The sequence below is a fragment of the Oncorhynchus clarkii genome, chromosome 18 (assembly GCF_045791955.1).
Source record: "Oncorhynchus clarkii lewisi isolate Uvic-CL-2024 chromosome 18, UVic_Ocla_1.0, whole genome shotgun sequence".
Taxonomy (NCBI): domain Eukaryota; kingdom Metazoa; phylum Chordata; class Actinopteri; order Salmoniformes; family Salmonidae; genus Oncorhynchus; species Oncorhynchus clarkii.
The window spans coordinates 39,869,737-39,893,440 of record NC_092164.1 but is presented as its reverse complement, the minus strand read 5'-3'; the positions used below and the strand labels follow the sequence as shown (position 1 = coordinate 39,893,440).

General features: G+C 43.7%; 1 protein-coding gene across 4 annotated transcripts in view; it reads right to left on the bottom strand.

Moving 5' to 3' along the window:
- LOC139373478 (protein MTSS 1-like) overlaps positions 1-23,704 on the bottom strand; it is a 45,593-nt gene that overhangs the window by 9,028 nt on the left and 12,861 nt on the right. For 2 of the 4 annotated variants that reach the window (XM_071114035.1, XM_071114037.1), the window contains exons 4-7: positions 5,961-6,045; positions 5,609-5,700; positions 4,954-5,028; positions 4,398-4,409 (exon numbers count right to left, since the gene is read on the bottom strand). In XM_071114035.1, coding sequence (XP_070970136.1) covers positions 4,398-4,409; positions 4,954-5,028; positions 5,609-5,700; positions 5,961-6,045 — 264 coding nt within the window. The remainder of the gene's footprint in view (positions 1-4,397; positions 4,410-4,953; positions 5,029-5,608; positions 5,701-5,960; positions 6,046-23,704) is intronic. The other 2 variants (XM_071114036.1, XM_071114038.1) reach the window with 1 other exon arrangement.

Here is a 23,704-nt window from a genome sequence, read left to right as displayed (position 1 = left end):
GAGGTGAAAACAGCACAAAAAGACACCAATGTCTCTTAAAGGTATGTTTTAATTTAATTGTTGTGGTTTCCAGTCGTCATCGTCATCACCATTAGATATATGGTTATATAGATTTAACCATCAATCCCGTGCACTACTTCACACTTAATCTTTTGGTCACTAATGGTCTGTGTGATCATAGACAATGTATATCTATTAGTACAATCCTCACAGTGCTATCTCAAGCACCAATCAAATCATGTTGTGGAACCAGTTGGTGTTTACATCGGGGTCACACCCTCACAATATTAGACAAACTTACGATTCGGGAACACACTGAAGTACCATCGCCTTAGGAGATGGGAGTGCATTTATGTAATCGCTCTTCACAAAATGGAGCATTGTTCTGATTTGGACATTTTACCCTCTCAAATTCAACCACTTAATCGTATCAAATCAGTGTCTTTGGTTTTACTGACATTCAAAAATCTAGCCATGTTTTAATATAAAAAGTGTGACTTTTTTATTTAAAGGTCCAATGCAGCCATTTTTGTCTCAATATCTAAGTATTTCTGGGTAACAATTAAGTAACTTACTGTGATTGTTTTCAACTAAAATGGTCAAAAACTAACAAAAATAGCTTCTTAGCAAAGATCAATTTCTCAAGCAAGAATTTTGCTAGGACTGTCTGGGAGTGGTCTGGGTGGGGAAAACTGAAAACTAGCTGTTAGTGGCACAGAGGTTTGGAACCAGAGTGGGAAATCAACTTTCTTGTCCACCAGCTACCGTCCGTGGAAGGTAAATTTAAAAAAATCTACCAGCCATTCAGATTTTTTACCAATTCAATTTTTTTTTTGCCATAATTACACCAGAAAATATACATATAAACAGATGAGCATGATTTATGTTTTTCTAAAAAAGAATGTATGTATTACTAGTAAGAAGTAATGGGGTATATTGCTTAATTTAATGTGTGACCTGCATCTTTAAACCAATGTATGTTCAAATAAATAATTTACCCTGAACTAAAATATAAACGCAACATGCAACAATTTCAAAGATTGTACTGAGTTACAGTTCATATAAGGAAATCAGTCATTTTAAATAAATTCATTAGGCCCTAATCTATGGATTTCACATGACCGGGAATACAGATCTGCATCTGTTGGTCACAGATACCTTTAAAAAAAGGTAGTTAAATGGATCAGAAAACCAGTCAGTATCTGGTGTGACCACCATTTGCCTCATGCAGCGCGACACATCTCCTTCGCATAGAGTTGATCAGGCTGTTGATTGTGGCCTATGGAAGGTTGTCCCACACCTCTTCAATGGCTGTTCGAAGTTGCTGAATATTGTTGGGAACTGCAATACGCTGTTGTACAACATCAATCCAGAGCATCTCAAACATGCTCAGTTTGTGACGTCTGGTGAGTATGCAGGCCATGGAAGAACCTTGAAATTTTCAGTTTACAGGAATTGTGTACAGATTCTTGCGTCATGGGGCCATGCATTATCATGCTGAAACATGATCTGATGGCGGTGGATGAATGGCACGACAAAGGGCCCCAGGATGTCGTCACGGTATCTCTGTGCAATCAAATTGCCATTGATAAAATGTGTCATAGTCTGTATAAACCAATGTGTGTAACATTTGAGAGAAATAAGCTTTTGTGCATATGGAACATTTATGGGATCTTTCATTTCAGGTCATCAAACATGGGACCAACACCTATATTTTTGTTCAGTATAGATACAATAGTAAAAACAGATAGACAGCTCTAAAACCGAACATCAAGAATCAACAGAGTGCCAACCCTGCCACAAAAGGCTGATTGATATGGCTTATTCATTATTATTATTGTTCAGGGCTCTACGGTCTACGGCTATGCGGACAGTTTTTTTTACAAGGACTACGTCAGTAACTAGAAATGTAAAAGAACACAAATAAGTCTAGGAGAACAATTTACATATGAGTGTTTTAATTATAAGAAATGACTAAAAGTTTTTAGGACTGATCCATGCTCAATCAAGCACAATCATTAGGTGAGACAAAAATGTCTAGGGACAAGCCTTTACCGTGACAACTTGGGCACTTGCATGTCTGTGATGAAAAAATATCTGACTGTGACACCTTCCTAGCATCAGACAGTTGCAGCAACTAACCTAGCCTGTGAACAAAACAATGTAACTGGCCAAGAAACACGAGGGCAAAGTCACACTTTAGTAGCCATTTTTTGTCAATTCGACCAACTTCTACATGTGGCCTTTGAAAAAATATATATCCCGAATCCTTTGTGTGACCACCCGCCAACATGGCTGGTGAAATAGACATTCTTACTCGCCAATGAAAAAAATCTACCCGCATTTGGCAGGTAGCAGGTGAACTCTTTCTTATTGGTCTATTAACTAATTGACCACCTGGTGATGCCACCAGGCAGGCCAAAACTCCATCCCACAAAACAGGCTGAAATTTTAGGTCAGCCTTTTCAAACAGCTCTTACACTGAAAGGGCATTAAGAACACAACCTAAGTAGATTAAGTATCAAGACATTGTGTGCTAAAATGATAAAACTCTAGTCTGAACTTGTAGAGAAAGGTTCAATAATCTCCTCTGTAGGCTTTAATGACGTAAACATGCAATTAAAGTTTTACATTTCTTAGAAGAGCCAGTACTAGTTATGTGGTTAAGGCTTGATAGATGGAGGCCCTTCTTATTTTCCAGGGAAAGCACTGCAGAGGAATTCCTTCACAGGACACAGAATGCAACGTTTGGTTTCCCACAGTATTTACTGTGTGCTGAAGGATCACATTCGGGCATGTTGCTGCTCTCTATTTCACTCATAGAAATGCACTGGGGGAGTTTCCCTGTGCTATATAACAGGCTAGGGAGACTATTGAACCAGAGAGCTCTGACCACATCTGAGGTTCCTCAGGGGTCAGTTATCGGTCCTGTTTGTTTTGTCTTACATGTGAGATTGAAGCTGGAAATCAAACTCTTTTGACGGTCAGGATAATATGGCCTTGTTTATAATCACAATAGGCCTTTTATGCTACTAAAACAGACAAACAGACTGGTTCAAAAGGCAAATGTCTTGTTTTTTGTTGTAATTGCAAATGATTTGTGTTTGGTGAATGTATGCAAAGGAGTATCATTCAAAATGTTGAATCATTCTCTCACATTGAATATTACAACATTCCAAACCTCTACAAACAAGAATGATATACGCCTAAACTCTACAAATGATGTAAACACGTATATCACAATACAAGATACAAACTAAGCTGTACTTGGTTTCATAACAGGCAGAATACGGTCAGGGTGAGACAGTGCAGGAGTCAGGTCAAAACATAACTCTAAACAACAAGCGATTTTCTTGACAAGCTTCTCACAAATCTATATAATGTCATAGCTGTCAAAGAAGAGGCCCTGATTGTTGGCTGTGACTGGGTTTCAGAGGAGATCTACATGTAACTGCCAAAATAAAGCAAACACTTGCGTAATTGAGGGATACAACGTATATTGAAAGCAGGTGCTTCCACACAGGTGTGGTTGCTGAGTTGTATAAAAATTTATAAAAATGCCCAGTTGCCAAAATGTTTGGCTACCATAGCTAGAAGAGATCTCAGTGACTTTTAAGGAGGGATCTCAAAAGAGCATTGTGTGTGTGTGTGTGTGTGTGTGTGTGTGTGTGTGTGTGTGTGTGTGTGTGTGTGTGTGTGTGTGTGTGTGTGTGTGTGTGTGTGTGAGTGTGTGTGTGTGAACAAAAACAAATACTTACAGGAGATTCTGGAGCAGCGCCTGAGACAGTTTTTCCACCACGATCTACAAAAAAACTAATGATGGAATTTATTGTGGAAGAATGGTGTCGCATCCTCCAATAGAGTTCCAGACATTTGTAGAATCTATGCCAAGGCACATTGAAGCTGTTCGGGCAGCTTGTGGTGGCCCAACGCCCTATTAAGACATTTTATGTTGGTGTTTCCTTTATTTTGGCATTTACCTGTATATTGGAGCCAGACAAATAATGAACTCCACAATTATTTACTGACTTTGCCGCAGTCCCGATCTCCCCTGATGATACAAAATTAAGCCACAGTCAAAAGCCCAAGGGAGTCAGTGAGGTATATTTGGAAGCAGACCAAACTCATGACACAGTGAGGGTAGTGGGTGGGGGAGGGGACCTCAGAGGAGACCGGAAGAGTAAGAGAAGCAGGGAGATGAACTATTTTGGGCATTCAGGAGATTTTTAACCCTTGAGTGAGGAATGTGACCGCACAATATGAAACAGACCAGTAGACAATGTGACAGGGTACATGGAGTGGGGGGACAGGGACGAGACCACACACAGGTGGGAAAGGTCAACGGAGGTCAACAGAGAACCGTGACACAAAGGGAGCTAGAGGGGGCAGTGACTTACCGAACACGTCAGCTGGAAAGAACAGGGGCGTGATCGGATGCAACATGGCAGTTGTTGGAGCAGAGAGGAGAAATCTCAGTCAGTTTAGACCCAGGAGAAGGGGACTGGTTCTTCAATGGGTACAGGTTGCAGAATTGTCACAGATCCTTATCATCTTGCCCAGTACATTAGACTTTGGCCCAAAATTGTAAAGATATAAGGTCTGTAATAATGTAATAAAATCCAAAGGATTTGCCAAGATGCAGCAAGGATTAGTGACTTGAGTACTATTCTATCCTATCCTGTTATTTGCACAATATAGTCCCTCCTAAATCCAGACACATAACTTCCCAAAATGATGTGTCTCAGCTGCCTCTCATCCCATTACTATTCTGACCATTTGACAAGTCACCTGGGACAGTATGAGATGTGTCTTGGTAGAATTCAGTATCAACACTTTAGTTTCCTTCCACCACACCCGAAAATCGGATTTAGCTTCAAAAGTCAAAGTCGTAAGTTCTAGTTCCAGTCGTAAGCAGTCCAAACCCGACACCAGGCATCCTCAGAGTCACCCTACCTTTCTTAGCCTTCTTCTGCAGCTTGAGAGTGTCGGAGGATTTCTTTTTGATCTCCTGACGGGCTTTCTTGTACTCTGCGGAAGGAAGGGAAACACAGTGGACACAACGTGTCGCACGTTGCCATTGTCAGTGCTTTGAAGTGCGGCAGCACACCCAAAACGTGGGCGACTCTTAAAAAGGAATAATATCTGATTGATCTTTGTTCTGAGCGACGCGCTTTCCATCCTACTGTAACTTCGTTATGATACGCAGTGGCTGGAATCAAACCCTGCAACGAGGGAGCACCCTGTTTCTCTAAGGGGGAGAACTGAACTCCTAGGTTGGGGATTATTGAGCGGAGATGGGGATTGGGTTCGAGGTGGTTAGCTGAAGCACATAAAAGCACTATTTTAGTGTTAACTAAGCAAAGTAATGCCTTTAAACACAAAGAGGCTATTTCTAGTGATAAACGACTCTAGCATCTTTGTGATTTGATTGTTCTGACATACATGGATTATAAAGGGAGATATCTAGCTAACCATTATACTGTAGCACTGCAGGCAATAATGGGGTGAAGGAGTATAGACTGTAAATGGAGAGGTTTGAGAAAGTGTGTGTTGTAGTGGTAGGAGGTAGTACACTGTGTGTGTGTGTGTGTGTGTGTGTAGCCCCTACCTTTGGCGTGGTCCTTGTCCAGCGTGTTGGCCACTCTCTTCCACTCCTCCATCTGGTCTTGCAGAGGGTTAATCAGGCAGTCGATGAAAACCCTTGGGTGGGGATTTACAACTCAAATCAAACAGAGCAGAGAATAACGATCTGTAGCAGCGAAAAATTGCTACAAGGCTACTTTTGGGGGGGGCATTCCTCTAGGTGTGTGGTGTGTAGACACTGTACGCAATTTCATCTCCATCATCTCTGCCTATTTCACCCTCTCCACAAAACGAGCTAAATGGGGCCCGTTCAGACAGAAGGATGGAAAAGAGAGAGAGAAAAAGGGCTGAATGAAGAGGAGGAGATGAGGGCTCACATGGAGAACTGCCTGAGCTTGGCCTCGATGCTCCGGTGCCTCATACACATCCTGGTGAGGGCTGAACCGATGTCTCTGGTGCCACCTGAAACCAGACCAACAACACAAGCTGTCAGGCAGAGTCTGTTGAAGAGGGATCTCGTCTCATAATATGTTATGACGATTTGTAATTCCCCTGTACAAATGATGGAAGGTTGTCGAAATCGTCGAACGGGTTCACGAGCTAAATCACAAACAGCCAGAGCATGCATAGAAGTGCTTTCGCGTTCAACTGGAATATCAACATGAATTTCAAGCCCAATCACTGATATGATCATTTACAGCCGATTCCAGTTTCAACCGCTTTGTGTTACAGCGTCAACAAACTGATAAGCAGTAAGAGTGCTACTGTGAAAAATACTGTAAGTGAAACCTAAGTATCTCATAACGTACAGTAGTTGGATGCTGTATCCCTGAGCAGCGGAGGCCAACATAACGGTACGCCGTCAATGACTCATACAGTGTCCAAATATGTACACGAACAGGAGAGTTAGTTCCACAGTGGAAGGCTGAAGCAACAGAGGCAGTGATTGGTCCTTTGGACAGGGGTCAAAAGACAGTCAAGCACACATCACTTAGCTGACTTGGTGGTTTCTCAAAATGCTACTACTTGTAGCACACCCGTTCCATTTATTTGGCCTGGTCTGTCTAGAAGTCTAGAACTATCAGGAGGAGCTTGCTAGGGGAGAGGTAGCACACGGTTCATTCCATCACTCACTGACACACACACACACACACACACACACACACACACACACACACACACACACACACACACACACACACACACACACACACACACACACACACACACACACACACACACACAGAGCCGTAATCACTTAAGTGTGACCGTTAGGGTTTCTAGTGAAAATCAAACAAAGCCTCTGACCTCACCTCTCTAGAAAAACAGGAGGGAGTAGAGGAGAGTGTGAAGTGTTGAAAAATTCCTCGCTAGAAGAAAAAGTTGTGTAATCCTCCACAAAGCCCCCCCTGGTTTCCCTGGGACAGTAAAAAAGTCACACCCCCTCCTGACCCCCCCCCTGTGCTGACTGACTAGCACTCAACAGTAGCAGACTAGCAGTGGCTAATAGCTATGCAGGCACCATGGGACAGATGGCCACTCTCTCCCCCAGACAGAGACTCCCTCCTGGGCTATTGTTCCTCGGACTTCAAGCCTCATCAGTAAAGACCCAGGCTGCTCTATGGAGGAGGAAGTTCTTCAAAAACATCCCATTATAACAAGTGGGTGTGTGATTCAATGGTGCAGTGGACAATGATGGCCAGATCCACTGTAACTAATCTATTTGGGTTTCATATTGCACTTCTGCACTTGCAACCACGGCTGATGACCATCATTTCAAACCGTGGGGATTACAGAAACCAGCTTGTGCATTTAGTCATTACTGTAAAAACAAATGAGTTTTTCTACAGTATTTTACCCAATTCAGTACAAGCTCGGATGATGTTTCTCAAACCAGATCCATTTCGTGCTCAAAATCCATGTCATTGCACTTGTCACTGATCTCCTAGGAAGTACCGTGATGCATTTCAATATCCATAGCCAGGGTTAAGTCGATGAATTATTAAAAAGACCATTCTTGTCAATTCATCCAACCATGAACTGGAAGCTCATCAGCCACGGTTCACATTCTCCCTTCTCAAGTTTCCAGCTCCCAGCTTTTCATATCATCCTCATCCATCATTCACTAGGTTTCTGTGTATTGGCTGTCTGACTGTCATCACTCTGTTTGCATGACCCCTCTGTCATCCATCTACTATTGCATTAACAGATATATAATCATGTGCTGTGGTATGATATTTCCATACGTTATTGCCCGGTATTTCTAACCGTTATTTCCATCTGCAGAGATTGGCCATGTAAAGCTATTGAAAATTAACCCTGGAGTTACATTATTTTAAAGGGCGGTTGGGGGTATTGTGTGACAGTATCATGCGCAGCTGTAGGATCTTAATATGATCAGCCTGTTGCAGGAGAACTCTTAAAAAGGCTTCTGAAGTTTGTCATTTCAAATTGGAAATGTCAAAACTTGATTTTCCCTTACCAAGAAAATGCACCGACCCCTACAATAAATGTCCACTGATTTTACAATCCACGTCATAATTCACTTCTCCTGTTGCTGCAGGATTATTTTCCTGCTGTAGAAAACGGGTTTAAATTAAGATCCTACAGCTGTAAAGTGCTCCTTTAGCTCAACATTTGTTAGGGGGATTTCTGTTCACCACTCTCCTATTATGAGTCGTCCATGTCTGTGTGTAACACGGGGCTCTTTATTCTCAAGTACCCACTGGACAGTCAGATCTATAACTGTAAGGTTTTTCTCGTATAGGCACTTTACGCTGGCAAACTCAGAAGTTAGCTGCCGATGGATTAATACAGTTCTATCCTGGCAACTTGCTCCACTGCCATTCAAATCTCTACATTGTTGTAGAAGCAGTGAAAAGCTGTGTTTTTTTTCTAACGTAAGCGCCTCAGCGCCTTGTCAATGTGACAGGTCTCCTGCAAGTGACAACAACGAGAAGGGGGGGAAAATACAATGTTCCGCCCCATGATGCTCGAGGGTTGCCATGGAGACAGCAGCAGTCAACATAAATCTCAATATCTCTCTCTCGCTCTCTGTCCTCATCCCTGTCGACATACAGAACAAATGCATCTGACTCCCTCTGCTGAATGGCATCCGTCTGTAATAAATCTCCAGCTCTTCCCCAAATATTATACCAGTCGTTACAATTCAACTCTTTCTCTACACCGTCCTTCGCTCACTATCTTACATAAGGAGTCGTGTTTATATGCTACAATACTTTGGTGGTGGTGTGTTTACATCTAATTGAAGTCCAGAAGAGGTTTGGAAAATTCCGGACATACTTCCTGCTCTACACACACACACACACAGGCACGCGCACACACGCATACCAATCTCCTCACACCCCCACCACACGCGCACATACACACTGTCTCCTACTCCTAGTATGTGAAGTCCCGCCCCTACAATGCCAGTCTCAAAAAAAAAATCTCCTGACCCCCAAATCTATAAATAACCCGATTGGTTGGCGCGGGGGCTCTGGTTGCCAGGATCCCTCCTGAATAGCTGATGTATGGAATAGCACTCCTTATTAATAGCTGTGACATGGGGGCCCTGTGGCATGGTGAGCACTGCATTGCACCAACACCTCCCTTCTTTCTCACCCTCTCCTCACGCCCTCGCTCACCCTCCCCTTCCCTCTCCCCTTCACTCGCCTTCTGTGAGTTACCTCTTCTCTCCTCTTCTCTCCACCTCTTTGATGCAAGAGGAAGACTGCCTCTGGTATCTCCATCTGTCAGTCTGGTCTTTGTAGAATGACCTAGCATTTCAATAGAAACATGTAGACATAGCCTGTTCCTACTGAAGACAAAGGGTAACTGTGTATGCTGATGTATCATTTGTAGATGACAAATGATTCACCGACTGCGAATAAACTTAATAGGCAGACACTAACAACAAGCTTAAAATGCAAAGCTTTTTTATGAGCTTTGTCGTAAAATATCGTAAAATAAGGAAGGGTCTGATCTAGTTGCGGAACAGTCGGCCCAGATTAGTTTGAAAGGGACCTACATAAAGTAATATATTACAAACCATAGAGACCTGCATAAAGTAATATATCACAACCCAGAAAGAGACCTGCATAAAGTAATATATTACAACCCAGAAAGAGACCTACATAAAGTAATATATTACAAACCAGAAAGAGACCTACATAGCTACAGTATAGGCTCTCAGAGGGCTAGAAATATACAGAGCAATGGAAGCTGGTATAGTTTCTGTGAAATGGCACCCTATTCCCTATATAGTGCACTACTTTTGACCAGAGCCCTGTGGAAAGTAATGCACTATAGAGGGAATAGGGTGCCATTTTGCAGTTTAGTGTTGCCAAGTTGTACTGACTTTGCAGGCTGGCCAACGCCCTCTGGCCAACCAGGCTACAGCTGTCACACACGTATTGACCATAGCAGAGTTGATGGCATTTTAATGACAATCAGCCTGATCGATTCACCTCTTTGTCCAGACCAGCGCTAACAGTCCAGTGTGTTTACCAACGTGTGTCGCCATAATTCTGTCTGGTCTAGACAAGTCAGCAAAATGTAGCTAGACATGTATGTTGTTTGCCCAGTGACCAAATATGTTTAGCGTGATATCTAGCCATCTGTAAAGCAACAGACAGTTCCTTCTTATCTTTTTGACAACAGAATGTAGAAAATGGCCGTTTTCACATGTCGACACTGGTGTGGGGCTGGAGATAATGAATACGATGTTGAAAACGGTGAAGTGCACTTATAATGAGGCTAATCTCCATACTACTTACCATAAAATTGCAGTATGTCACCGACTACTTTATCAAGATCCGTGGGACAATCAGGGGAGGGAGTGATGCTTCAAGGCACATCCTTCTTCTAGTTATTACCAATGTTGTTCTACAGTATCTGCGGTGTATTTCTTTAGGTCACTCTGAAAGCCCATTCAGCCACTTGTCTCTGTATGTCAGTGCATCAGCCTTCCCCTGAGTAGGTAGAAGAGATGGAGCTGTCCTTTCCATCTCCCACTGCTCACACAATGTGACAGGGCATGAGGAATGTGTGGCGTCTCTCTGGGATGCTGTGGTGTGGAGAGAGAGTGTGTGTGTGTGTGTGTGTGTGGGGGGGGGGGTGGTATGGGTAAGGGCAGGGCACCACACACAAGCGCAGAACGCAGGGATGAAGACTCAGCATACTACTACTGGCAGTCTGAGGCCCACTCAGGGGGGAAGATGCAGAGTCAAGAGCATATTGTAGATGAGAAACAGCCGTGTAGACTTTGTTTTGTCTGTGGTTTGTTTTGAATGGATTGTTGTGGCTGTCAGTGGGTGTAAAAGTGGGAAGGCTCTTATCGGAGGGAAACTGAAGCGGAAGACTAAATCCATTTCCTTGTTGAGCACCACATTTCAGCTACCATCAACCAAGCTTTTCTTATGATAGTGAAACATAACACTGCCTATATATCTGCTTAGATACAGCAGTGTCCTACAATCACCCTTTACTGAGACGAGAGTCTGGGAAGGCAGGCAGAACTGTCCCTGTCCCTATGTGTTAGCCTGTGTTAGCGTGTGACGCTACGCTAGTGCTAGCACCATCCCAGCCATGCCGCCACAGGGGCCTGTGGTAGAGGGAGAGAACCGGGACGGGGAATTAGAGTAGATGAGGACGAGGACATGGCCGAGGCTGAGAGATGGGGCCAGACAGAGCCAAAGACCCAATGCATACAGTGGAAATGATGAGGATGGTTCAGCGTGGCAACGGTTGGATTCAGTGCACCACCACGAAGCGAACTCTTTTAGATTGTGTGTGTCTGGGCTTTGACTTTTTTTTTCTTCTTAAATTTTTTGGGGGGAGTCAATTAATCAAGTCAATTGTCATGAGTCCTATTGTAGCCAGGGTAATGGATAGAGCACTGAGGTACTAAGCCCTTCCTCCTCAGAATCAGACATTTAATTAACTTTATTAACTGGGGCATGACAAAGTAAGGAATATGAGCAGATGCCTTCCTTGAAATAGAGAAAAGTCCCACAAGGTTTGAGGACAAAAAAAAGAGGACAAAAAACAGGCTCTAAGTTCTTAGCTAAACAGAACTATTTTTCCAAAAGAAGTTCACATTAGAGGAAAAGGATGTGGTTCAATTTAGCTAATTCTACTGCAAAATTGACAATGGACACCACTACGCTGTCGTGACAACCTGTGAAGTCAACAAAAACACCCCATTGTGATCATGTCACAATTGCTGCTGAGGAAGCTCTGATTGGCTGAGGGACGATGGACAGGCCCAGTCATGAGACAGGAGTATCTAAAAGCTGTCGATATCAAATCACAGTTTTGCAGGGTGTTACATCAGTTCTTTACAGCCCTCAAGATCAACTTAACTCCTTTTTTAAATTCCTTACCCAGGGTGTTCCTCCTCAAAACAGTGAGGGCGGAAACTAATGAACTACACATTCCAAATAGCTTCAAGGGTGGGGGCACAGTCTTCACATTCCTCCAAGATTCCTTAAATAAGACCCAGAGAACCCCCTAACCTCCTTCCCTCCCACTCATCCTATCACCCCATTAGCCCAGCTTATAGCCCCGTAGAGCCTTGTCAATCTTCATGCCATAGACATATGGTGTTTGTATGATGGGGCAGACTCTACAAGACAGACTGGGTTCAAATAATACAACTAATCCATAAAATACTTAAGCTGAGCTTGATTGAGCTCACCTGGCGCAAGGGAACCAACGGTACTTAGTCCCAAAAGTTCAAAATTGCAAACCGATGCCCCAATAAAACAAATGGTAGGTTATTTGAACCAGGTTTTGGCGTCTGTGCAGACTATCAGATTGAAGAAGGCTCTCCCTTCTATATTAGGTACGTTGGCGGTCCTATAGCTGCCTGGGGCTGGGGGGGGGGCATGGAGACTGGATTACTACTGACAGCTGAGAGTAGGGGTGGTAGACAGGGCGGCTATGGGAATGCAGGCAGACAGACAGCCCTAGAATACGGGTAGGGTTTGAGAGACATCCCAGCCCCTTGGTATTTCCTCATAAGGGCTTTTGAGGATGGCTCACGACTATGAGACGACTGGGAGACAGAACAGGCCTCGCAAACTGTGAGCGTAAGACAAAAACTGTGAAGGGCACGGCTTGTGAAAACCAAAGCAGGCCGTTTGGGAGACCGTGGGACTAATATGATATTTCATCTGTATGTTAAGTGCAGCGGTTAGGGTTTGGTTTAAAATAACGTTCAGGTTGACAGGATTGTGTTGACCTTTTCCGAATTGCAGTATATAACGATGCGGGTCAACCAATGAAGACAGCATCATTTATTGATCAAGTTCATCCCTCCCATCATGTTATTTCACTCGTATTCACGGTCATATTCATTTCGCACCAAATAGAAGAAAACGGACCGAAACAGGGAGCAATTACCTGAATAAGAAATACTCATTTTTGTTTTGCTAAGGCTTGCCCTGATGAATATGACCTAGTTCTCGTGACCAGTCTCTAAGCAAAATAATTTCCCTCAATAGAGCAGTAATCTGTAGCTAAAGCCCCAGTGAGGACAGGAAAACACTTTTCCACTGGCAGCCTCAGTCACTACTACCCATTGGCATTACATTCATGGCTCTGTTTCCTGTATTGCAGCTGAATGCTAAACGAATAAGCCCCAGAGTATCCAACACACACACACACACACACACACACACACACACACACACACACACACACACACACACACACACACACACACACACACACACACACACACACACACACACACACACTTCTATCTCTTCATTAGTTTCCCACTCAATTTGTCGTCTTCCAAGACCCTGCCACAGAGGCCTAGTTCTCTTCTTTTCATCCCTTTGACACACATATCTGGATCTGGGATTATTCACCGGACTTAATGCGAGACAACGTGACACCGTTTAGTCCTAGTTGCGAGCCGACCCGTGCCGCGGCTGAAAGGCCTCCGAGGCTAAAATAAGTTTCCCCCTAATCCCCGTCTTTGCTCAAGTGTTTGACGGCCTTCCCATATTACCAGGCCATCTCTGAACCAGAAGGGACACCGTTATGATGATAAGCCTACTCTCAGCTATAGCCAGATAAAAGTCAATGGGCTGTGAATGAGAAAACGGAGACGTGATAAAATAAGGGAGAAAATAAAGGAGACGGAGGCTGCAGTCTGGAAGATTGTGGAGTAATGGAGGTTGGAAGGGAGAGCATTTAAACGTAAATGGTTCTTTTTACTACCGAGACAACTCCACTGTACTGTATCGAGCCTTCGTAATCAGCTGTGATTAGCATAGTTATTTGGTAAGGCGCACGAGGGGCTGGTGCGTGGCGTGCTTATTTTGGGGTGTTAATTGGCGTGTTTGTTCACTTTGAAACGTGAGTGAGGCGGTGGCGGTACCAATGGGCCCGCTTCCCGAACGCCGCTCGCCTTTAATTAGCTTTAATTTATTGAAAAAACCTTGAGGTGATTCTCAGAGAGGTAGAAATGGAAAGGGAAAGACACTATGAAGACACCAGCCAAATCGTTTCACGCCGAAAATCCCCCAATAGAAACAGCTCTATTAGAGGATCCATTGAAAAATATGCCACTATCTTCGTTCTCCTCCATCCTCTAGTGCAGCCAGATATCTCCCTGTCTGTTTCATTAATTCTGTTGGGGCTTTGAAATTAGACAGAGAACCAGAATGAGGGGGGTGTAGGACATTCTCCCTCCCTCCCCGCATGTGTGTTTCCAAGCATGTGCATGAGTGTGTCTATGCCCACATGTGTGTCTGATATGGAAATATCAGGCTGGCGCATCAGGGGTGATCGTGCCCTCGGGGTAGCATGGATTTAACGAGACCCAATTTCCGGAGTGGAACACACTTCTGACCGGTCGGCTTCTGGATGGCTGGCTAGCCACGAAAGCAAAACGCCTACTAAGCAAACCAACCAAAAATTCATCATATCAGACCAGACAGAGAGAAAGAAAGGGGGGGGGGTTAACTGCTTTTATGTCTATTAAGAGAATTGGGCCACAGCCAAAGTGTGTGTGGTCTGTGGGGTTGAAGCCTGTTGAGGCCAAGCTCGGTAACGCTTTCAGAAACATTAGCAGATAAAACCTGGAAGTTAGGAACATTGGGAGCATGACAGGGAGGCAAAGAGCAACATATACGCCCTGATAGGCACGGCTACTCCCAGGATCAAAGGAACTCAGTAACTCTTATACTCTGTAGCCAATTCACCCTACTGCAGCATTCCTAAAGCAATATACAGTGCGTTCGGAAAGTATTCAGACCCCTTGACTTTTTCCACATTTTGTTATGTTTTTACAGCCTTATTCTAAAATGGATAAACAAAAAAAATCCTAAGCAATATACATGCAATACCCCATAATGACAACGCAAAAATAAGTATTTTTTGAAAAAAAAAACCGCATTGCTATGAGACTTGAAATTGAGGCCAGGTGCATCCTGTTTCCATTGATCATCCTTGAGGTCAGGTGCATCCTGTTTCCATTGATCATCCTTGAGATGTTTATACAACTTGACTGGAGTTCACCTGTGGTAAAATCAATTGATTGGACATGATTTGGAAAGGCACATCTACCTATGTAAGGTCACACAGTTGACAGTGCATGTCAGAGTAAAAACCAAGCCATGAGGTCGAAGGAATTGTCCGTAGAGCTCCGAGACAGAATTGTGTTGAGGAACAAATCTGGGGAAGGGTACCAAAACATTTCTGCAGCATTGAAGGTCCCCAAGAACACAGTGGCCTACATCATTCGTAAATGTAAGAAGATTGGAACCACCAAGACTCTTCCTAGAGCTGACCACCCAGCCAAACTGAGCAATCTGGGGAGAAGGGCCTTGGTCAGGGAGGTGACCAAGAACCCGATGGTCACTCTGAAAGAGCTCTAGAGTTCCTCTGTGGAGATGGGAGAACCTTCCAGAAGGACAACCATCTCTGCAGCCCTCCACCAATTAGGCCTTTATGGTAGAGTGGCCAGATGGAAGCTACTCCTCAGTAAAAGGCACATGACAGCCCACTTGGAGTTTGCCAAGAGGCACCTAAAGACTCGCATACCATGAGAAACAAGATTCTCTGGTCTGAAGAAACCAAGATTGAACTCTTTGGCTTGAATGCCAAGCGTCACATCTGGAGGAAACCTGGCACCATCCCTACGGCGAAGCATGGTGGTGGCAGCATCATACTGTGGGGATGTTTTTCAGCTATAGGGACTGGGAGACTAGTTAGGATGGAGGCAAAGATGTACGCAGCAAAGTACAGAGAAATCCTTGATGAAAACCTGCTCCAGAGTGCTCAGGACCTCAGACTGGGGCTGGACAGGACAACGACCCTAAGCACACAGCCAAGACAATGCAGGAGTGGCATTGGGTCAAGTCTCTGAATGTCCTTGAGTGGCCCAGCCAGAGCCCGGACTTGAACCCGATCGAACATCTTTGGAGAGACCTGAAAATAGCTGTGCAGCAACGCTCCCCATCCAACCTGACAGAGCCTGAGGGGATCTGCAGAGAATGGGAGAAACTCCCCAAATACAGGTGTGCCAAGCTTGTAGAGTCATACCCAAGAAGACTCGAGGCTGTAATCACTGTCAACATTTCTTCAACAAAGTACTAAGTAAAGGGTCTGAATAATTATGTAAATGTGATATTTAAAAAAACATTTTTTTAAATAAATTCGCAAACATTTCTAAAATAAGTGTTTGCTTTGTCATTATGGGGTATTGTGTGTAGATGATGGAAAACATATATTTAATACATTTTTGAATAAGGCTGTAACCTCATTCTCTTGGTTGAAAAAGTCAAGGGGTCTGAATACTTTCCGAAGGCACTGTACTGTACCATGTTTTCCCTGCGTGTCGTCCCATCAAATAAGAAATGCACACAAAGTGACTTCTGTGGTCACTCTGGATGGAGTCTGTTAGGTGATTGCATGTGATGTCGATGTTGAGCGGCTTCACTGCAAGTAGATTGTATGTTTTCATATTTAAAAATAAAATCTAATAATAAAATAAAGTTCCATGTGTTGTATTGAGTATAGGTGGGAATATCACATATTAGCCAAGCTATCGTTTCTCATTGTGTTTTTATTTATTATTACGCATTTTACTTTTCTATTCATTCTTTATTTTCTCTTTCTCTGCATTGTTGGGGAGGGCCCGAAAACAAGAATCCCCCCGTTAGTCTACACCTGATTATTTATAGAAAAAAAAAGTTACTCAACTGATTTTCTGAATTCCCAGTACCCAGACAAAAGCACTTGGATAATACTGTGGCGGCAGAACTTGGGGTGAGCTGTTGCAACTTCTCAAGGGATACGTTCTGTGTTGGACTATGCCTTTCATAGACTCCTAGTATGTCTGCACCCTAACACAAGGACATTGTGTTCCGGGGCTGTTGCTTGTATTGAAAGAACTGTTGTGTAAACAATATGATTGTACTATCACCTCCCACTATACAGTATAAAGAGGCATGTAACCATATATTATTTGAGTTCTTCCCTGTGATATCAGAGATAGATCTCCCTTGTAGCTGCTTCTAACTAAAGATTTGTCTATTATATCATTCAATAATCTCTGCCTTAGTCTTTGGATCGAATTTTCCACAACACACACACACACACACACACACACACAAAACTGTCTGGGAGGCCTAGGTTTACACCGTGATACATATTACCGTTGCGTAATGTTTACCACACAGAGCTGGCTTTGGGCACCGCTTCACTCTCTGTTTGGGCCTCCACTGCCAAACCTATGGCTTTGATCTGATAGCATCTAGTATAGCTATCTAGCTATCTAGTATATCTTGGATTTAGGGCAATCTGCAGTATCCATAGAATCAAAAAGTGACTATGCACAGAAAATAGAGAGTAGAAGCAGCGTAAAAGAGGGGTCCGGGTAGCCATTTGATTAGCTGTTCAGGAGTCTTATGGCTTGGGGTTAGAAGCTGTTAAGAAGCCTTTTGGACCTAGACTTGGCGATCCAGTACCGCTTGCCGTGCGGTTGCAGAGAGAACAGTCCATGACTAGGGTGGCTGGAGTCTTTGCCAATTTTTAGGACCTTCCTCTGACACTGCCTGGTATTGAGGTTCTGGATGGCAGGAAGCTTGGCCTCAGTGATGTACTGGGCCACACAAACTACCCTCTGTAGTGCCTTGCAGTTGCCATACTAGGCAGTGATGCAACCAGTCAGAATGCTCTCGATGGTGCAGCTGTAGAACTTTTTGAGGATCTGAGGACCGATGCCAAATCTTTTCAGTCTCCTGAGGGGAATAGTCTTTGTCATGGCCTCTTCACGACTGTCTTAGTGTGTTTGGACCATGATAGTTTGTTGGTGATGTCCACACCATCACCAACCCCGTCGATGAGAAAGGGGGCGTGGTCGGTCCTCCTTTTTCTGTAGTCCACAATCATCTCCTTTGTCTTGATCACGTTGAGGGAAAGGTTGTTGTCCTGGCACAATACAGCTTGGTCTCTGACCTCCTCCCTATAGGCTGTCTCATCATTGATGATGATCAGGCCTACCACTGTTGTGTCATCGGCAAATTGAATGATGGTGTTGGAGTTGTGCCTGGCCATGCAGTCATGAGTGAACAGGGAGTACAGGAGGGGACTGAGCACGCACCCCTGAGGGGCCCCCGTGTTGAGGATCAGTGTGGCGGATGTGTTGTTACCTACCCTTACCACCTGGGGGGCGTCCCGTCAGGAAGTCCAAGATCCAGTTGCAGAGGGAGGTGTTTAGTCCCAGGATCCTTAGATTAGTGATGAGCTTTGAGGGCACTATGGTGTTGAACGCTGAGCTGTAGTCAATGAATAGCATTCTCATATAGATGTTTTTTTTGTCCAGGTGGGAAAAGGCTGTGTGGAGTGCAATAGAGATTGCATCATTTGTGGATCTGTTGGGGCGGCAAATTGGACGGGGTCTAGGGTTTCTGAGATAATGGTGTTGATGTGAGTCACTACCAGCCTTTGAAAGCACTTCATGGCTACAGACGTGAGTGCTACGGGTCTGTAGTCATTTAGGCAGGTTAGTGCTTAGTGTTCGCTTTTTTGATGGTTCGTTGGAAGGAATAGCGGGATTTCTTATAAGCTTCCGGGTTAGAGTCCCACTCCTTGAAAGCAGCAGCTCTACCCTTTAGCTCAGTGCGGATGTTGCCTGTAATCTATGGCTTCTGGTTGTGGTACGTACGGTCACGGTGGGGACAATGTCATCAATGCACTTATTGATGAAGCCAGTGACTGATGTAGTCCTCAATACCATCTAAAGAATCCCAGAACATATTCCATTCTGTGCTAGCAAAACAGTCCTGTAGCTTAGCATCTGCTTCATCTGACAACTTTCTTATTGACCGAGTCACTGGTGTTTTCTGCTTTAGTTTTTGCTTGTAAGCTGGAATCAGGAGGATACAATTATGGTCAGATTTGCCAAATGGAGGGGGAGGGAGAGCTTTGTACATGTCACTGTGTGTGGAGTAAAGGTGGTCTAGAGTTGTTTTCCCTCTGGTTGCACATTTAACATGCTGGTAGAAATGAGGTAAAACAGATTTGAGTTTCCCTGCATTAAAGTCCCTGGCCACTAGATTCATGATCTCTCTAGCTAGCTGCCTGAAGGTTAGCAACATGTGAGTGGTGCTGTTGGTGGAAATTGTGTCGGATGAGGTATGTGCTGTTTGTGCGCCAAAGTACCACAAAAGCAGTAAATGGTTGAATTATTATGTACTGTGGTGTGCAACAAAGCACTGAGAAAAGGTAGTCAGACAACCCTACCCCCCTCCCATACAGTAACTGTGTCCCTTCCTGAGGTATTCTCATTTTAAAATACTATGATGCATTGTTCTAGGCCCATTGTGCATTTAGGCTAATGTGAGACAACAACAGTGCATTTCAAGGAAATGGTACACCGTGAGAGTTAACACAAACACTGTACTGAGTTTACTGTCAACAGTCCCAATGTGGGATTTGAATCCCACATATTATAGGCCGTCAATGTAAATAAGAATTTGTTCTTAACTTACTTGTCTAGTTAAATAAAGGTTACATTTAAAAAAATAAATAAAAAAAGAATAAAATATATATATAATTATAAATAGAACATAATGGTTTCTGAGTTAGAAGAGGGTAGCCTCTCTCTTTTACATGCCACCCAAGCACAATGTTCATTGGATAGCAGTGCATCCGTTTCACGTTCAATGACAACATGTTACAGCAAAACGATTGGTGAAACAGAGTCAATCAAGAGATCAGTGACCTACTATCAACTTTGTTTGGACCTACATTCAACATTAGACCACTTGTGCTTTGCGAGTCTTTGTGAGTCAGTCTTGCAGCATGAAATGAATTATTGAATACCTGTTCAACCTTTACAAAATGTGCTGCTCCCCTGGTGACCACTAAGCTTTCCCTTAGGATCCTCTGGCATCTCACCTCTCTGTGGGCTGTGTCACGATAGGACTCCACCAGTAGACTGCCACTTTGTGTGACGACATGCTTTAGACAATGAACAACCGTGTATAAACAAGAAGTAGTATCTCATAATGTGGGCTGCATATTTCATGGCAGGTGCCAATGGCGATTGTGAGGGCTTGTATTGTTATTGCACTGGTAGAACTTCCCTCTTTCATTACCATGATACGGAGCTCCCCATACAGCTATAACCACAGATAAAGGATCAGATCCCCCTACCCCCAACCTTAACCTCAAACATTAGGAACCTAAATATAATATCTGACTCTGGACCAGTTCTATCACCAGCTTCTACTATCTACTCCATTGTGGTTACAGGTACTGGGCCATACTGGTCCTCGATAACAGACTATCATTGTAGCATTTACATTTTAGTCATTTAGAGACAGCTGGGTGAGACAACCACATATCACAGTCATAGTAAGTACAATTACCCTCAATAAAGTACTTATCAACAGACGCACGGGCGGTAAATTATGCTGTTTGATTCACGCTAACGAGCGGAGACGAGCAGGGCTTCATAACTAATTAAAAGGGTGGGGGGGGGGGTTGGGCGTTGTGAAGCACATGAAAGAACAGACTCACCTGCTGGGTGATCTTAGTCAATAATTCAAACATGTCCTCTGGCTGTACGGTCAGCTGGGGAAGAACATGGTCATACACTCTACAGGAGAAAGGACAACGTTGAATAGTTGAGGTGTTCAGCTATTTTCACTATCGGCTTGGTTACAAAGACAAAATGACAGCCGCTGTTTTGTTACACATATTGCGCGTTCTTCGCCAGCTACCAAAAATCACACACTGCTTTCAAGGGAATTAGATAGCAAAATGTTTAGGATCTCAATTGAGGGTATTGAATGATAACTGGATTCGACTAAATGCATGGATGGATGAGAGAGAAAGACAGAGTGTTATACCCCTCTCTTACAGTTATTATGGTGCCACAAGCTATGGGTTTATGTCAACACTCCGGTCCTTCATATAGGCTACCGATGGCCACTTCTAACATCACAGGCAGTCTGAGAAGACTTGTCCTTTATGTCTCAGATCTCCACTACCACCCCTCCCTCGACTAGCCCAGCCAACCGTGTAAATTGCGTCGTACGCAGAGCACTGAATCTACGGGAGGCTTTTCATGTATGCATCTAGAGAGGCAGAGCATGCTCCCTCTCCTCCAAAAACACACCGACAGTGGATCAAGTGCACAGTGACGTCAGGAACTCCGCCGGCTGTTGCTATGCTGCATACCATGTCAGCCCGCTTGTAATTGTACTATTACACAATCAATTAATGCCAGTAGAATCTATATGGAGAGGGACAGGTGGGGATCGGTGACCTATTAACTGCCAGACCACACACACACACAACTTTCTTTCCTCATCTCCTTTCCTTTGTGGCCTCCGACATGTGAATGCATGGAATATGATTTTGCCTTGATGCTTTCACCCATCAAGTCCTTTCAGATCAGTAGGTGTGAAGGAGAGGAGATGACGGAAGGAGGATATTTGAGACTGTTTGGAACAAGTCCTTTCAGAACAGCAGCGCTGAAGGCGAGGAGACAAAGTTAGGAGGATATGTGAGATTGTTGGAACGTAGCCACCGAGTTGAGAGTAGAGTAGACACATAGAGGTCTCGTATTTCCCAGTGTACCTTATTGGACATGAATTCAGGGGGGAACGAGCCAGCCATGACACTATAGGGCTGTTTAGGCACGCAACAGGAAGAGACCTGGCCACACCATCGCCACAAAAATACTTTTCAGTTAACTGCAGGGAGAATGGACTTGTAGGTCGAGTGCAACGCCTAGGATTAAGGCTAAAAAGGTTTCAGGCATAGTTCGTGGGCTTAGAAAAAGAGACTGTGGGGACTATGGGGAGGTTTACTTTGAGGGTGCTGCTAAGTTCGTCGGCATTGACTGTTGATAAAATTGGACAGTGGCCAAAGTACCAGGCAAGTCTCTGTCTAACAGGCCCAGCTATCAGTGGTATGAAGTACTTAAGTAAAAATACTTGAAAGTACTACTTAAGTCGTTTTTGTTGGGGTATCTGTACTTTACTATTTATATTTTTGACAACTTTTACTACAACTTCACTACATTCCTGAAGAAAATTATGTACTTGACACCCAAAAGTACTTGTTACATTTTGAATGCTTAGCAGGACATGACAATGATTTAATTCACTTTTCAGGAGAACATCCCTGGTCATTCCTACTGCCTTTGATCTGGACTCACTAAACACATGCTTCATTTGTAAATGATGTCTGAGTGTTGGAGCGTGCCCCTGGCTATCTGTAAATGATGTTGGAGCGTGCCCCTGGCTATCTGTAAATGATGTCTGAGTGTTGGAGTGTTCCCCTGGCTATCTGTAAATGATGTTGGAGTGTTCCCCTGGCTATCTGTAAATGATGTCTGAGTGTTGGAGTGTGCCCCTGGCTATGTGGAAATGATGTCTGAGTGTTGGAGTGTGCCCCTGGCAATGTGGAAATGATGTCTGAGTGTTGGAGTGTTCCCCTGGGTATCTGTAAATGATGTCTGAGTGTTGGAGCGTTCCCCTGGCTATCAGGAAATGATGTCTGAGTGTTGGAGTGTTCCCCTGGCTATCAGGAAATGATGTCTGAGTGCTGGAGTGTTCCCCTGGCTATCTGTAAATGATGTCTGAGTGTTGGAGTGTTCCCCTGGCTATCTGTAAATTATGTCTGAGTGTTGGAGTGTGCCCCTGGCTATCAGGAAATAAAAAAACAAGAAAATGGTGCCTTCTGTTTTGCTTAATATAAGGAATTTGAAATTATGTATACTTTTGATACTAAAGTATATAATTGCAATTACATTTACTTTTGCTACTTAAGTGTATTTAAAACGAAATACTTAGACTTTTACTCAAGTGAGATTTTACTGGGTGACTTTCACTTTTACTTGAGTCATTTTCTATTATGGTACCTTTACTTTAAAGTATGACAATTGGATACTTTTTTCCACCACTGCTAGCTACTAAGGAAAGTGGATTCAGCAAAAGAAACCCACAAATTGAATTCATCCACAAAATGTGATTTGCTAGTTTGCACTGATATCAAAGAACCTAACAAAAACAATTCCACAAATCTACCCCTTTAGTGTGAAAAGTAGCACTGAAAATCCCTTGAAATGATAAAAATGCCCTGTCTTGCGCAATGCAGTAAATATGATTTCTCCCTTTTGCAGAGATGAGATCATAAAATCAGAAGCTGCCAAAGGAGTCCATCTGTACAGTTGATGGCACTGAGGCTTTTCCCCCTGACTGGCATGCCTGTCCTTCTGTCTGTATGGGGACCACTCACTGTGCATCCTCTAGTGATTTGCCCACATAAACAAAAAGGCCTTGGCCGGCCACATCAAATCGGCTCGTGGACCGGTTTTGAAACCGTGGGCCACCAATTGATCTACCTAATAACTACATATCATCTGACGTAAAGTTTTATGTACGTTGTAGTACATTTTACAATCATCAAGTAGCATATGTGGATATTCACATTTTCTAATTTTCATATTCTCAGACGGACTTGTTTTTCAAGGACCATTTTTAACGGTTGTCTCTAAACCTAAGAAGGTAGACCTCCAGTCCCTCCAATCTGAACCACTGCATGTGACGTTAATGCTAGTCCTGATGCATCTACCTTCTAT